The sequence below is a fragment of the Ursus arctos genome, unplaced genomic scaffold, assembly GCF_023065955.2.
Source record: "Ursus arctos isolate Adak ecotype North America unplaced genomic scaffold, UrsArc2.0 scaffold_20, whole genome shotgun sequence".
Lineage (NCBI taxonomy): Eukaryota > Metazoa > Chordata > Mammalia > Carnivora > Ursidae > Ursus > Ursus arctos.
This window is the reverse complement of record NW_026622875.1, coordinates 50,468,667-50,485,425: the sequence shown is the minus strand read 5'-3', so window position 1 is coordinate 50,485,425 and position 16,759 is coordinate 50,468,667. Positions and strand designations below refer to the sequence as shown.

Genomic DNA, 16,759 nt, shown 5'->3' with positions numbered 1-16,759 from the left:
CGTTTCTTTCATTTTCTCTTCCCTTGACTACTTCTGGATTGAGGGTTCGTATTTGTTTTCCCCTTCAGTCTACCTTTCCCCACTACTGTTCTCTAGGTATATTACTGGAATGGTTGTCCTTGAAATTTTATCATGCAAATGTACCTCTGAACTCTTGATTTCTCTGTTCTACACCCCAAATAATAGAAAGGCTGTAGGATACTTTAGCTCAGATTGTCTCCCTCCTGACATATATTATTGTTGCCCACCATTCGACCTTTTTCCCCCACAAATGGACAGGATTTTTATTATTGAATACAGTCAACAGTTGGATTTGCTTACATGTTTGCCACATCTGATCGTTCATTATTGGCATCTGAGACTGTCCTTCTGAGATAGTTTCCCTCCTTCTTATTCTTTAGAAACTCCATTAAATCAGGTCTCGTACATGGATGCTTCCTCAATTTCTGACTAGCTGTAACTGTCTTTATTTTACCCTAGCTCTTGACAGGTAATTTTGCTGAGTCAACAATTCTAGATTGGCTATTATTTTCTTTTTTTCTACAGACTTTCACTCTCTTCTGGTTTCCTTGTTGCTTATCAACTCTTGTTTCTTTACCAAAGACTGTGAACCCTGCTCATGTGTCAGTGATCTGTCTTCTCTCTAGATGTTTTTGAAGACCTTCGTCATTGATGTTCTGCAGCTTTTTTACAATGTGCGTAGCCACGGGTTTCTTCTTTATGGATTCTGCTTGAGATATGCTGCTTCCTGGGTCTACGGATTCATGTTTCCCAAGTTTTTAGAAAATGCATTGCTTTTATTTCTTTAAATCTTGCTTCTCCATTTCTCCTACTGGGCCTCCAACTGGATGCATGGTAAACCTTGTATCTCCTGAGTCTCTCTGCCTCTCTTTCACATTTCGGCTGTGAGTTCCAGTGTAATTCTCCGTGTCAAATCTGACTCGGCTTTTTCCCTTTTAGTGTTTCCATTTCTTTTAAAAGTTCAGTGTCTTCCCTCCAAAAATGTCCTTTTGCCAGTTCTTGTTGTGAGTTCATCTTGTAATTATGACTTTTGTGTCTTTGAAAGTTTGTAGGATAGTGGTTCTATGAACTCTGCTTCTGACCGTTCCAACACCTGCAGTCAGGAGCTGTTGGTTCCTGTTTCTGTTGACTCAGAATGGATCACCTTCTCACGACTTTCAGAACCTTTCGTTTTGAACTCTTTGCTTGATCTGCTTAATATCCTTACAGTCAGTATTGCTATCTCCCTTCCCACCTCCCCCTTTCCTGCCTTTCCAGTTAGGCTCTATGCTGCTCTACACCACTCTACCATTTTGATGCCCCAGGCCTGGCTCCCAACATCTGTGGTTACCTGGCTACTCCCGATCCAGATATTTTCGGGGCAGGGGGGAGTTATTTGTTTTTTGGAAGAATTTTCCCTGGAGATCTCTCCTACCTTTTGCAAGACTGGCAGTGTCTGCCTGTCTCTGTAACCAAAGTATCAGTTGTGGGGAAGCTGTGGGAGAGAAAGCTCCTCAGGACTTATTCATGACAATGAAAGCATAGCATTTTCTACAACATTTACAAAATCCTAAGTGCACTGAAAATCAAGGATGGGTGGGGCCCATGGGGAACAAATTACGTTAACTAAGAAACTTCATAAGTGAAGGAGGGAACTACAGAGAACATCAAGGCTGGAATCCAAACTTCCAGTTAGTGGCTCCCATGCCAGCCTCTGATGTTTGGGAAGTGGTGTCAGCAGAGACTGAGCTGCATTCCTTCTTTGAACAGATGGTAACAGAAAACAACTGCAAGGTAAAGAAGAGATCCCTCCATCCTCCCACGAATTCGAACCAGCTTGAAGCACCAGAACACAGCCATCCCCCGTCTCAGGAGATGCTGTTACGCAGATCAAGGGCCACAGAAGCCCAGCAGGATGACAAGTTTGCCAACATCCTGGATGTGGTGGGGGAGTTTGGCACATTCCAGCGCAAGCTGGTGGGCCTCACCTTCATACCCAACATCCTGTTGGCCTTCTTCATGTTTGCTGACATCTTCATGTTCACAGCCCAGAAGCCTTACTGCAACACCAGCTGGATACTGGCAGTGGACCCCAACTTGTCAGAGGCTCAGCAGTTGAATTTGACCCTGCCCCGAGAACCCAATGGCAGTTTCCAGACATGCCTCATGTACTTGCCTGTGGCCTGGGATCTGGAATCTATTATCCAGTTTGGCCTCAACCACACAGAGTCATGCCAAGATGGGTGGATCTATCCTGAGACCAAGAAGAGATCGCTGGTCAATGAGGTGTGCCTTCTCCCGAGGTGTCTATAGCTACCCCACAGGCCCAGAAATGTGCCCTCACCCTTACTGAACAGGTGGGGAAACTGAGGCTCAGGGAGGGGAAGCAACTGGTCCAAGGTGACCTTCCAGAGGCAGAGCCAGGGCAGAAACATAGGATCCCAGTTGTCTAGGCCTGGCCTCACCTGTTTTAGCCAGGAAGCTAGAGCTGACGTGGGTGTCGAGGCAAATGTCAGTTGGCAGGCTTTGCCATCCGTCTGGAGAATTGCTCCGTGGTTGTGGCTCTGCCCTCTGAACTCACACAAGATAGAGAACTGGGGAAAGAAGCAGCTTTGATCAGGTACCTCTTACAGGGTTTCTCAGCCAGAGCTGCAACCCGGGCCCTTCACAGCACAGAACTGACCAATTTGAATCTCTAGGCTGGGGCGTGACATCTGTATTTGGGAAAGGGTCTTCAGTGATTGCAGCTTTTGCTCAGTTACATTTCCACCTATTCCCCGTTTTGGCCTAGGCCTCTGGTCCCCATTCTCCAGGCCTCTCTCCCAGGGTCTGCCAGATGCAGGATGGGCACATGCACAGCTGTCCGAGCCTGTCCCATGCCCCTTCTGCCTAAAGGCCCACCCCGGGTGGGGGGGGGTGGAGGGGTGTACGCTCAGTCCCTGGACCCAGAAGGCTGACCCTGGGTGGAGGCTCGTAGCCAATCCTGCGTCAAACCCCTAGTTTGACTTGGTGTGTGGCAAGGACCGGGACACGGAAGGCGTGCAGACCATGTTCACGGCTGGCCTCCTAATAGGTTCCCTCATCTTTGGGTTCGTAAGTGACAAGTGAGTGTCCCGGAGTTCCCTCTGGTCCCTGGAAGCTCCTGCCTCCTCCTCGTGGGCATTCAGAGCTAAAAGAGTGTCAAAGCGGGGAGGCGAGGGTAGGGGCACTTTGGAGGCCTATGGATGGCTGGGGACTGGTCCCCGGTGTCGGACTGGGCCAGTCTTGGAGGTCCGCGCGCTTGGCGCAGCCTCCCTTGAACGCTCGCAGGCTGGGCCGCTACCCCACCATCCTGATGTCGCTGCTGGGGCTGACCATCTTCGGTTTTGGGGCAGCCTTCGTCAACACCTTTCACCAGTACCTGTTCTTCCGCTTCGGCGTGTCCCAGGCCTTGATGTGCTACGCCATCAGCAGCGTATGTTTAGGTGAGGTCCCGCAGCCCAGCGCGGGTGGCGGGGGCGGGGCCTCGGGTGCACGGGGGGGGGGGGGGGGGGGGGGGGCGAGCGAGGGGGCGGGGCTGGCGCGTACCTACCGGGAGCCCGCTGGATTAATAGAGTTGCGGCCCAATAGAGGCTGGCAGTGGAGGGAGGGGCTTCCACTCCCAATGTCCCGGAGATGCTGGAGAATCTGTGCTCAGACTGCCCTTCCACCCTCACCCTCCATCCTAGCCCCCTCGTAGCCCGCACATTCCCTGGTCATACCTCTTGCGTCCCCCGCCCGCCGACATGACTTATATTTATTGAGCCCTGCAGAAGGCCCGGGCCAGCTGCTAAACCCTTTATATGTACTGTCTCATTTCATCATGACAGCACTCTCTTCAGGAGGTACTCTTCTATTACCCCTTTAGCAGAAGGATCCTTGAGCCTCAGGAAGTTAGCCAACTTGCTCAGGGCCACACAACAGTTACACGGAGGAGTTGGGATTTCATCCCAGGCCTGTGGGCTGTGAAAGCGCCAAGTGCCCATACACTCACTCATTCAGCTTACAGCTGCTGTGGCCTGGTGAGCTCAGGGTTCCCTGGCAGGAGACCTCTTCTCCTTGGAGCTTGTCCGAGGTCACTGGCTTGTTCACAGAGCCCTAGGCCTAGGTGGCCAAAGCCCTGAGGCCCTAAGAACAAAGATAAGGACACAGACTCCTGCCTCACCACGTGTCGGGCCACGTGTGAGGAGTTATGTGCAGAAACGGGCCATCTCTGTGAGAGAGAGACAGGGTCAGGCAGGAGGTGTTGAGAAGGAGCAGTCAGGGCAAGAAGGGACTGGGAGCTATATATGCGATTAGGAGGTCAGGCAAGGGGCCTAGAGCAAGTCCTGGGGGCACAGAGGCACTCTGCTTGGCTTTGAAGTACTATTGACCTTGAGCAGAAGAAACTTCACTGAACTGTTGAACTGTCCCTAGCAGGGCTGGGGCATCTCAGAAGGCTGGGTGCTGGGGTAGCCCCAGGGATCCCGAGCTGACCATAATTTTGTCCTCTTGGCCTCCACACAGCCACTGAGTGGCTAATTGGCCAGCACCGGGCTCACGCCATCATCCTGGAACACTGTTTTTTCTCTGTGGGAGTCATGTACCTGACCGGGCTTGCCTACAGCCTTCCCCACTGGCGGTTGCTGTTTCTGGTGGGTGGGGCACCTGTGTTCCCCCTCATCTCCTATATCTGGTGAGCAAATAGGGCGTGCGCAGTGATGGGTCTGATGGGTTGTAAGCTGAGGGGTCTGGAGGGTCCTTGAAGGGGTGGAGTGGGTGGAATTTTTCCCCTGGAAAAAATGCATTTGGAAGAAATGAGAAAGAGCCCAGGGCAGAGCCTCTGGAACCCTAACATTAATCCCCATCAGAGGAGACACTCAAAGAGATGTCAGAGAAGTAGTCAGAAAAATCAGAAGGCAAAGTGTTGAAAGGCAGGGTTGAAGGCAAGAAAGGTGATGCTGGGGAAGAGTCTACTGGCCTTGGTGACCTGGAAGTGGCTTCAGTGGTGGCAGGGGGTTGAGGAAAGAGGAGAGGCTGAAAAATGGAGCCTTCCAGGAGACGACTCTTTCACAGTGCTAGGCTGAGGTGGGCAGGGGGAAAGGGATGAATGGTTGGGCAGCAAACACAGTCAGGGAAGGGTATGTGGTGTTCTGAATTGTGGGGAGTCATAGACAGGAACCTGAGACCCCCAAGCTAGGAAGGGGCACATGATGAGAGAGGGAGGGAAGAGAAGGCAGATAGAGAGTGAGAGGAAGAGACAGAAATCACCTGGTGAAGGTCAGGCAGTTCTGTGTGGAGGAAGGATCGGGTTTCACCTTGACATCATCATGTTTAATCTTTACAACCCTGAGAGAAGGATGTGAGTCTCCTGTCCTGGGGGATGAGGGGGATGGGGGGTGAGAGGAGAACTGATGCTTCAGAGGATCAAAGTAACTTGCCCAAGGCCACGCAGCTACAAAGTGGCAGACCCAGGATTTGACTCAGCCTGCGTGGCTCTGAATTTTACCCACAGAGCCACACACAACATGGATTGTAAGAGGTAGAGTTAGTTACCTGTTGAGAGTGAGGGCATGTAGGTGGCTTGGAGACCTTCCAAATGCCAAAGCTGGAGACCATATTTGGCAGTGACTGGCATTCCCAAGTGGGTACCGGGGCCCCGCTGATCTGTCATGGGAGCTAGGAAATAGTGTTTCATGGTTTGACCTTAAAACATTTTTAAAAAGCAATAGACGCATGTGGCTAAAGACTAAGTAATACCAAAAGGTTTGTGGTGAAAAATAAGCCAACCATTTCAGCTCCCCTCCACTCCCCCAGTTCCTTCCCCAGAAGCCGTCACACTGTGGACCTTAGCTCTCTCTTCTGGTAGATGCCTACATAGTTCTACATTCTGTGACTAGACGGCTCATTGAATGGGGCACATTTTTTTTCAGACATGCCTTGTCAGCTGTTTCTTCCCTGACACAATATCTTGGGCAATTTCTATCTCTTTACAGTCAATTCTTTTCTTTGTTTTCCCCCCAAAATTTTATTTATCGGGACACCTGGGTGGCTCAGACAGTTAATCACCTGCTTTCAGCTCAGGTCATGATCCCAGCGTCCTGGGATGATCAAGTCCCACATGGGGCTCCTTGCTGGGCTGGGAGCCTGCTTCTCCCTCTCTCTGCCACTCCCGCTGCTGTGCTCTCTCTCTCTCTGACAAATAAATAAATAAAATCTTTTTAAAAAAAAATAAAGTTTAAAAAAAGATTTTATTTATTTATTTTAGAGAGAGCAAGCGAGTGGGGGGAGGGGCAGAGGGAGAAGGAGAGAGAGAATCTGAAGCAGAGTCCATGCTGAGCCCAACGCATATGGTTTGATCCCAGGATCCCAAGATCATGACCTGAGCTGAAATCAAGAGTCAGACGCTTAACTGACTGAGCCACTCAGGCGCCCCCTCTTTACAGTCATTCTTAATTGTAAGAAGTCTCATTTTGGTCATTCAGACTCACTTTGAGGCATTAAAAAATCCAGTCTAGTCCAATTTAAAACTTGATCTTACGTCTAGTTCACAGCTTCTCCCTGGTGGCTAACTAGCTCAGGCTAGTGTTCTGACCTTTGCCTACCCGCTCTGATCTTCCAGGTCCTAGGCAGGAGATAGGGCATCAGAGAAAAGAGACAAGTGTGCAACAGGGACTGTTATCAGTGGTCAGTGTCCTCTGTAGGGCAGATGTTCAGAGGCAGGTGCCTTTGGGGCCCATGTGTGGGTCTTCAGGGGTCCACTTGGTGTTTCCTAATGCTCCAGGCACTGTCTTTATGACCTCTCCGCACCCTGTCTCTGGCAGTTCACCCATAGCCTCCCTCTGCAGAGGTCTCCTCACCCTAGCATGTGGAGTGGCTTCAAGATAGCAGGGTCTAGGGGCACCTGGGTGGCACAGCAGTTAAGCATCTGCCTTCGGCTCAGGGCGTGATCCCGGTGTTATGTGATCGGGCCCCACATCAGGCTCCTCTGCTATGAGCCTGCTTCTTCCTCTCCCACTCCCCCTGCTTGTGTTCCCTCTCTCACTGGCTGTCTCTATCTCTGTCAAATAAATAAATAAAATCTTAAAAAAAAAAAAAAAGGATAGCAGGGTCTACTTAGCCAAAAAGACTCTCACCATCCCCAGCCTCTAGCCTGCCATTGTGGATGGCTCCCACCAACTTCCTACCTCATCATATTTGGGTGACGGGGGGGGGTGTCCCCCATCTCTGGGTTTGCATAGGCCATCAGTAAGCTCCAGGCAAAGAGTGGGAGGGCAGACTCCCTTTCTTGAAGGTGGCCCTTTCACCAGGTTTGAATAGATGAAAGTAACCTGGGGAGGGGAAGAGAGTCTCACTACCTTGAACTGGAAATTTCCAGCCTCTCTCCGTTGCTGGGGGAGGTGGCTGTTGGCTGTTTTGTATTATTATTATTATTATTATTTTAAAGATTTATTTATGTATTTATTTATTTGAGAGAGAGAGAGAGAGAGAGACAGAGCACAAGCAGGGGGAGTGGCAGGCAGAGGGAGAAGGAGAAGCAGACTCCCTGCTGAGCAGGGAGCCTGACATGGGGCTTGATCCCAAGACCCTGGGATGATGACCTGAGCCAAAGGCAGATGCTTAACCTACTGAGCCACCCAGGCACCCCTTATTATTATTTTTTTTTACTGCATCTTGTCCTGAATGTGGTAACACCTCTTTTTAGAATGTGAGGTTGTCAGTCATTGTTAATAGCCTTGGAACATCAACTGAAATTCCAAGGCAAAAGTTTCCATGTCATGTTTGGTTATACTGCTCTTCCTCATTCTCTGATTTTATTATTTTCTCAATAACATTTGAAACTTGCATTATGAAAATAAAATTGCAAAACAATTCTGAAATATTTGGGGGGTCATAAGTTAGAATTTTCTTTTTTCCCTCCTGCTTCCTACATTATTTGTGTCCTCTGGGGTAATTTTTTTTCCTGCTTGATTATTTTGGCCCCCTTTTCATAGAGAGGTTGGTTTTGTTTTTTCAACATTTGGTGATTTTTGGTCATCCCTTCATCTTTAAGAGCAAGTTACTAAGATGATAATGGGAAACTGTGAACAGAAGCTGATTGCCTGGTAATTCTGTAGGGCAATGCATCTCAAATTTCTGTGAGCAGCAGAATCAATCACATGGGGGGATGGTTAAAACATCAATGACTGGGCCCTGTCCCCAGAGGTTCTTAATCAACAGGACTGGGGTTGGGCCTGAGAATCTGCATTTCTAACAAGTTCCCAGGTGATGCTGGTGCTGCTGGTCCGCTGACCACACTTTGAGAACCATTACCATTGGGTGACCAAATAGCAGGTGCCTTTTCTTTGAGGGATCCCAAAGTCAGGGTGTTGCCTGGCTTAGGTTGTTTTGTTCCCCAGTGGGGCTAGGAGCAGGGACTCTTGTCATCATCATGGGGACTTCCACTCTGTTCCCCTGTGTTTGTCCTCAGCAGCCCCTAGGCTCTGGGTGAAAATGACAGAGGGAACCGGAGGCCCGTATCTGAGGACTGGGGTGTTCAAGGTCCCCTCGCTACATGCCATGACTTGCCACGTGGCCACCAGCCTGCCTCCATCCACTTCTGGGCTGTGTGTTATGTTGCTAAATCTTTCTTCCACCCCTCCTCTCTTCCACTCTCTTTGTTGATATCCACCTTCTTTCCACTAGTTAAGAGTGGCATGTGCTCAATCTCTCATCTTTTTGAAGAAGTCCCAGTTGGGTGACTTTCTTTAGGAGAGTTCCCCAGCCTTTCCGTGTCTGCTGGCTTGTAGCGGAGGGCAGGAGCAGAGGCAGGCCGAGAGAATGAAGTGGCCACTAGTGTCAAGGGCATGTGTTTACAGGGCTGGCCATGGAGTTCAGGCCAGGGCCTAGATGGGGTGGTGTGTTTGTGTGTGTGTGTGTGTGCACATGTGCAAGAAGTCAGCTGATGGCATAGTTTAGTAAAGAGTGTCTAATCAGGGCACTGAGGTCCATACCAGCTCTGCTTCTACGACCTTGGGCAAGCCCTTAGCCCATGAGGCTGGGAATAAAATGGGGATAATCATACTAGGTCCAGTGTTGGGCAGGGATTAAACCGGATGATTTATATGTAAGGTCACCAAGCACATTGCCCGGGCACATCATAAGGGCTTTGAATGTTCACCTGTGTGAATTCTGACAGCCTGGGAGGATTGGAAGAACCGAGGGACCAGAGTTATTCCAAGGTCAAAGGCAGTGGGCATTGTGGCAGGGGACGAAGTGGGACAGAGGGGACCTCTATTCACCCAGGCAGGAGCTGGGTCCTGGGTTCCCCATATCCTCCAGGCTGTTAGGAGACAGAGAGGGAACAGGAGAAATGCCAACCATGAGAATGGGGACCTAACAGAGGGCGTGGGCATGCGTGCCCTCAGCGTGCCTGGGCAGGTGGGGCCGAGCACTGAGACAGACAGGTAGAGAGCTTGTGGAGGTAGCAGAGGGGGAAGAAGCTTTAGGCCAGAGGCAGCCAGGGTCTGGGGTGACCCTGAGCGGCAGTGGGGGCTGTGTGTGGCCCGGGGAAGGGCTGATTGCCAGCAAGGGGCGGAGACACTTTGAGGCGGAGGGTCACATTCAAGGCCTCCAACATCCATGTCACCTCACGTTGGAGGTCTCTGGGGCATCTTAGAAGGATGGCTAAGAGCAGGTGGGCCGTGCAGGATTGTGCCGGAGTCCCCGCGATGGCTGCTGATGAAAGGGAAGCTGGAGAAGGCCAAGCAGGTGCTGTGCTATGCGGCCAGTATGAACAGGAAGGTCATTCCCTTAAGTCTGCTGGATAAGGTAAGAGGCCTCGGGCCTGGAGTGGGGGCCAGATGGGGGCTGTGAAGGAGTCTCTTCCTTCCTCCTGGGACCTCTGCTGGGGACAGTCCACAGCTTGAGGAGAATGGTGACCCTGCCAGTGGAAGGCCAAAGTCAAAGCTGGCACTGGGGGGTGGGGGGACCTTGAAGTCCTGTGGGGTGGGGAGCAAGCTGGGGTCTCGGTCTGGCCGCCGGCTGGTCCTGCTTGTCCTGTAGCTGCAGCTGCCCGGGAAGAAGGTGACCAAGGCCTCTGTCCTGGACTTCTACAACAATCAGCACCTGCGCAAGGTGACCTTGGCGATGGGTTGTGTGTGGTGAGTACCCGGGATTGGCGGGCAGGGACCACGAGCAGAACCTACCAGAAGCTCTGGTGAGGGCGTGGGCGGGCTGCAGGGGGGCAAGGCCCGAGGACACTGGCTTCGCTACAGATCCAGAGCTCCGTGCTCGTTTCTGTCCCCCATTCCCACACCGCTCCGCTTGTCTCTGCCTCTGCCTTTATTCCTGCCCTGTCTGCTGTTATATCCCTCCCTCCCTCCCTCCCTCCCTCCCTCCCCCCCACCCCTCTCTCCTTCTGGCTTCGTTTCAGGTTTACTGTGGGTTACAGCTATTTCACGCTGAGCCTCAAGCTGAAGGATTTGGGCGTGAACATCCACTTCACACAAGTGGTTCCGGGCATCATGGAGGTGCCGGCCCGGCTGTGCTGCATCTTTCTCCTTGAGCAGATTGGGAGGAAGTGGAGCCTGTTTGCGACTCTCTGCCATGGCTGCCTGATGTGCTTTCTTGTCCTTATCCTCCCCTCAGGTATAGCTCCGCCTCCCCTCAGCGCCCTTGCCCACCCCACCCCCCAGCCTTCCTGCTTCCTTAGATCCCTTTCTCCTGCCCTGTTTGGCCAAAAAGACACCCTGGGAGTCAGCGGCTGCCCCCACAGCCCTCCTGAGCTGCAGCTCACGGGAACACTGCCCTCCTCAGGCCAGAGTCCCAAGACTGGGCTCTGGAAGCTCTCAGAAACCTGGAAGGGGAGGGCGTACTGTCCCAAGGAATCATCCTTGTGTGGGAGAGTGGGCGGCCTTCTTCCAGCCTGCGTCGGATTGCGTGGTTGAATGTGAACACAGGCCCACAGAGAGTCCTTCAACGGGTACCCCGGCCCTGCCTCTTGTCTCTAGTCTCTGATTGGGAAATGCTTGTTATCTGGACCTTCACCAGGAAAAAATAACCTGCCCACGGAAAATTGAGTGTAACAGGGGGCTAAGCTCTCAGGAACATTCTTACAGGGAGGCCTCTCCTTCCCAGGAGGGCACAGTGCTCTTCAGCTCAGAACTAGAGAAGGAAACTGGGGGTGGGGTCTGGCAGGGTGAAGGCGCAGCCATATTTTCAAAATTTCACAAAGAGCCTTGGGACAATGAATATGCCCCAGGTCACAGGGCTAGAGAGTGGCAGGCTGAGGATGATACAGACATTAAGATGTCAGTGCTCACTCAGAACTGCTAACCAGAGAGCCCCCACGGCTGCTGGGGCCAGGGTCTGCCTCCAGGGAAGCCCTCCTGTTCTCTGCGGGCTGGCATTAGAAGTATGTGTGTCTTGCCGGGGACCCTTCCTCTCCCAGATGCTGGCAGCGTTGACCGGCTAAAAGAAAATGGGGCCATAAATGCATTCTTAAACTGCTGTTGCTTGGTAGTTTTTGTAAAAGGTGGGCCTATACTGAGTCAAACAGAAATGTTTAAAACTCTCAAATGTGTGAGAGAAGCTAGGAGTAAAATCCCCAATAGATAAAACCAGATCTCCAGTTTCAAGCCAGAGCCAAGAAAAGCTGGGGCCAGCCTGGGGAGTGGGGCAGGGGCGGGGCGGCAGAGGCTCACAGAGGAAGAGCCGCCAGCTCCCAGTCAGTGGGCAGGGGTCCTGCTCCGGGCTTTTCCGAGTCTGAGGAATGGGCTTTCCCGGATCTTGTCTTCCTCCTCTTCTCCCTCAATGCGCGGGTCTGGCGGCCCAGCGTTGGGAACCCTGGCTCTAGGGACCGAAGAGTTCGGGGCACCGTGCACACTTCCCTGCTTCATCCACCTTGCATAGCATGACAGGGATGGTGGGAGGGCCCGGAGCAGGCCAGGGGTAGGGGAAGCTGCCTCAGGTGAGGGTGTGGAAGATAAGAATGAGCGTGGAGGCAGAGGTGTCAGGGCTGAGAGGCCATGGAGGGGAGCAGCTCTCCCACTGCAGGGGTACTAACTTCCGGCCTGGCTGGGCCTGAGTCTGCTGACCAGCTGGCCAGGTCGGGGGTGGTGGGGGGTGGCGGGGGAGGTTGAACTGCTCAGATGCCTTCTGGCAGGGATGGAAGAAGAGCAGATGGGTGGCCCCCATCCCCCACCCCAGACTCAGGTGGCCACGTTGTCTGGCCACAGAGCTGAAATCCATGATAGTCTTGATGGTTGTGCTTGGAGAGTTCAGCCTGGCGGCCTCGGTCTCCGTGTTCTTCATCTACACCGCTGAGCTCCTGCCCACTGTCCTCAGGTAGGCGGCCTGACGGGCAGGGCTGTGGGGGCGTGGCGAGGGCGGGGAACCCAGACGCTTGCCGCAGTGAGAGTGACAGGCACGTGCTGAGTGGTTTCCCTGGATCACCCCATTACCCCTTCACAACCCCCCCCCACTTCATTGTTAACCCTATCTCAGACAACAGACAACAGAGTCAGGTGGAGGCCAGACCACAAACGGCAGAACCTGGCAGTCTGACCACGGTCTGGGTCTTGCCCCGCGGGTCTGAATGTGTCTGTGCTGCTCTGAGCCTCCGGCTGTAGCTCCGGGTTTGGGGTGGGGTGCCCTTGGTCAGGGTGGCAGCTGCCCCTTGCCACCCAGCTCCGCTGCCCTGCCTTGTCCCGCACACCCACCCATGCCCTGGCTCTCGCTTCCCCTGCTCTTGAGCCAGGAAGCAGGCCCCAAAGAAATAATGGCCTGCCCTGAACCAGGGAAGAGCCAGATGCTGGCGGGTGCTTGGTGACCTGGGACAGGCTGGAGACTGGAGCATGTGAGGTTTGGGGAGCTGCTGCTTCCACCCCACCTCCACCCAGCCTCTGGGCCCAGGAGGCCTCCTAGATGAGTTCTCACCTCCCTTTCCAGGGCGACAGGTCTAGGGCTGGTGTCTCTGGCCTGGGCAAGTGGAGCCATCTCATCCCTGGTGATCAGCCACCAGAAACTCACCCTCCTACCCATCTTTCTCTGCTGGGTCTCAGCCACCCTGGCCTTGTTCTTCTGCACCCTGCTGCCAGAAACGCAAGGTCAGGCTCTCCCTGATAACCTGGAGCACTGCTTCCTGCAGACAAGGTAGGTGTGTGAGGCCCCTGGCCCTTGCCACTGAGAGTATATCAGGCACCGTCCACCCCTGCCTGTTTGCCAGAGGGGCCTGTGACACAAGGCCACTCTGTCTACAGCAGTCTCCCCAGCTCTCCTGGATGTCACCACCTCCCTCCTCCATGCAGCCAGGCCTCTGCCACCTTCCGTCCTCTTGGCTCTCCTGACCAGCCTGGACCCCGGCCTTCTCCTTTCCTCCCCCTCTGGCTGCGTTTCTGGACTGGGTGCTGCCCCTGGAGATAGCCTGGGCTCTCTCCCTCCCAGGGCACAGGGCCTGGCTGGGACCAGCTCTCTGAGTACCTCTCCTTTCCTATCTGAACTCTCAGCTTCTCAAAGAGGACCCAGTCTTGATTCATGACTCTGACCTCAAGGCTCCAGCAGCCCAAAGCCCCTTTTGGGAACTGGGCTCCGCCCTGACCGCTATACAGGCACTTCTGGCCTCTGGGCTCCTCTGGTCTCATGATTGGCAGAACCATGCCTTCCGGGATTTAGGCCAACATGGTGTCACTCTCTCCCTGGACCTGAGGGGACCCGAGCACCAGTGAGGGGCGGGAGCTTCCTAATGTCCTCCAGTGTCCTGTGCTCATACCACAGGGTGGCTGCCTCTGGCCATCCTCTGCCCTCCTCCCCACCATCCTTCTCCTCTTCCCCCCCCCCCCCAAACTCTGTTGACACCATCTGTGCTAAGCATTGTACCAGGGCTGGACGCAGAAGTAAGAGGTCTCCAGCCTTAAGTGATCGTTTATGGGGAGAAAGACATGCCAACAGTCTTCCCTTAATGGGCTCTGAGGGAGGGATGCACGGGACCTCTAGGAGGCCCAAGAGGGAGGAACTTTCATCTGGGGAGTTGGGGCAGGCTTCACAGAGGAAGTGACATTTGAGGAGGGCTTGAAAGGATGAAGAGGCATTTGCCCCATCATAGAGGGGGGCATGCAATGCAGCAGAATCACTAAGAACACAGACTCTGGAGCCGGGGGGGTCTGCATTTCTGTCTCCGCCGCCACTTCCTAGCATGTGCCCAGGGGAGTTACCTAACGCCTCAGACACTGAGTTGCTTCATTTGCAAAATGGAATGATAACAAAGTAATAAAAATAGCTAACATTTACTGAACATTTACCACGTGTCAAGTCCTGCTCCATACGTCCATGCCTTTTCATATGTTGTCCTAACAACAACCACATGCAAGATAGGTCCCGCCACGACCACCCCATTTACAGATGAAGAAACTAAGGCATAGAGAAAAAAAGACACGTAGCCTAGCTTTTCTCTGTCCTGGGGCTTTGGGCAGGATTAAGGCCACATGAAGCGCTTGGCGCAGAGTCTGGCCTGTAGCAAGCACTCAGGAAAGAGATGAACCCCCAAAGATGCAGGAGCGTGAAGGGTCTAGGTTGGGAGATGGCACACACCAGGTGTGTGGAAGTGAGGGTCCCTCACGGGTGTGTGACAGAGCTTGGCTGGGGACACTCAGGCGTGGGAAGGCCCCACCTCTCAGGAAGGCAGAGCCACGTTTGGCTGCAGCTGCCTCAAAGGTACTGCTTTTCTTAGCTCCTAAAGATGGCAGCTCATGACTTGTTCTCCAATGGCTTCTTCAGGAACATAGCTGAGGACCTGCTCGCCGAGGACGCAGTACTCGTGGATGGGACTGTGGAAGTGAGGAACAGCACCATTCGCAATTCCACGATACTGAAAGTGGACTCGGACATTCCCTCCAATGCGTCTTGTCAGGACACATCTTTGCAGGGCGGAGGAAAGGACACAGACCCACAGAATGACTGAGGGCCAGGCCCCCGGATGATCTCGGTTGGAGCTGCTTGGCTGGGTGTGGGGCTGTGGACTCTAGGCCACAAATTCCAGGCCCAATCCAGCTTGGCGGGAGGTCAGTCCTGCTCCAAGGCCAGCCCTCGAGATCCAAAAATAGCCACTCTGGGTGAGCTAGGGTGTGATTCATTCCAATAAAGGTGCCATGTTGGACTTGAGACGGCTCAGTCAAAATTGGCTACGTGTGGAGAGTCCAGAGACCCAGGCCCAGAGGAGGATGGGTCATACAGGCTCCCTAGAGTCCTTCGTGTCCTTAGCTAACCTTGCGGTTAGACAGCAAGGGGCTCTCTGGATGGGGGTAGGGGGATGGCTGTGTCTGTGAGGGCTGGGAGTGAGCAAGGGCAGGACTGTGCCCACACCACCCATGTCCTCTAGCCCAGGCATCTGGTAGTGTGGGTGGGCTTCCAGCTCTTGTGCCAGTTGAGAGACTTCAGCCCCACCATATGTACCTGTCAAGGGTGGAAGGTAAAGGAGTAATGATGATTTTCCCGTTTGTACCATTGCACAGAGTTTCTCAATCAGTTTTCCCTTAGACACTCACAAATAAGCATGGCCTTGGGGGTTACCCATCTCAGCCTTATCCTTGGGGTTCCTTCCCTGATGGCTCTAGCCTGGCTGACCTCTGACCTCTACCACCCTGACGATAAGTTCCCACATCCAGCTCACAGTCCCCACTAACCCTGACGGTGAGTGTGCTCTTCCCAGCCCGGGTGGGAGCTTCCGCAAACAGGGTCCAGGGCTCCTCAACCATTAGCCAGACCCAGAAATCCTGGGTCAGGCCTTGGGCCCCACATCCTCTCTCCCTGGGAGTGCAGGGCCCTGAGGGCAGATTCTGGACCTTCTCCTCTTTCTCTGCTCAGTTTCTTAGAAGATCATCAGCTTGCAGGGAGGAGCTAACTCCCTGGAGCTTTGGAGAGAAGGACAGAAAGGAGTGCCCATCCTCATGGAGCAAGGGCAGCGAGGGCAGCTCTCATGGGCAGAGTTGGAGGGCAGTGCCCAGTGATGGCTCCTAGCACCTGGTCTGAGCCCACTGCTCCGGGGGAGGGCTCCCAAGCTTTGGCACAGCAAGAAGCTGGTGCCCACGCCTTCTCCTGCCCCTATCATTTTGTGGTCTCTCGTTTTCTTACTGAATTTCCCAGGATTGCCTCCCAAGTGGGGTTTGAAGTTCCCAGAAAGAGAGGTCTCAAAAGTTATCCGCTTACAGGATGACAGGATGTTTTAAAGGGCTCCCCTGCTCTTTCTGGGGGATGGGCATTTGAGACTTGGGGCTGGTATCCATGGGGCCAGGTCTCCCCTTGAGGCCAGCCCCCGAGCGCCCTTCTGAGCTGCTTCAACCCTGCATAAGAGGCTGGGTCCCATGTGCAGGTCACTGCCTGGGCAGTGGGAGAAATGGCCAAGTAGCTGAGAGATGCAGAAATGACTTTGCTGGAAGGATTCAGCCAGTGCTTCAGAAACAGGAGGAGGAGCTGGGTGGGGACAGAGAGCAGACAGCAGTGCTGGTGTGATGGGGCTGGTGGCCTCAGGTGTGGCTGTCGACAAGACCTAGCTCACTCCTAAGTGACTTTGATCTCCCGTGGTGGCCAGGATTTGCCGGTCAGTTCCAGATAAACCTATCTAGTTTATTTATCTAATCAAGGGCTAATGTGACTCAGAGTTTGGCATTATGTATTTTAACTGATGAGACCCACGCTGTGTCCACGCATAGCCACCAGCCAGATATGGCTGTCGAGGGCTTGAAATGTGGATAGTCACAATTAAGATAATGCTGTGAGTGTAAAAAAC

At 53.3% G+C, this 16,759-nt stretch overlaps 1 protein-coding gene across 1 annotated transcript; it reads left to right on the top strand.

The window, feature by feature from the left end:
• Positions 1-1,770: 1,770 nt before the first annotated feature.
• SLC22A14 (solute carrier family 22 member 14) lies at positions 1,771-14,935 on the top strand. The gene is made up of 10 exons (XM_057315984.1): positions 1,771-2,286; positions 3,001-3,104; positions 3,310-3,464; positions 4,525-4,693; positions 9,687-9,807; positions 10,042-10,139; positions 10,412-10,597; positions 12,193-12,324; positions 12,928-13,131; positions 14,752-14,935. Exons 1-10 carry the CDS (start codon positions 1,771-1,773, stop codon positions 14,933-14,935), a joined length of 1,869 nt encoding a protein of 622 aa, XP_057171967.1.
• The last annotated feature ends 1,824 nt before the right edge of the window (positions 14,936-16,759 follow it).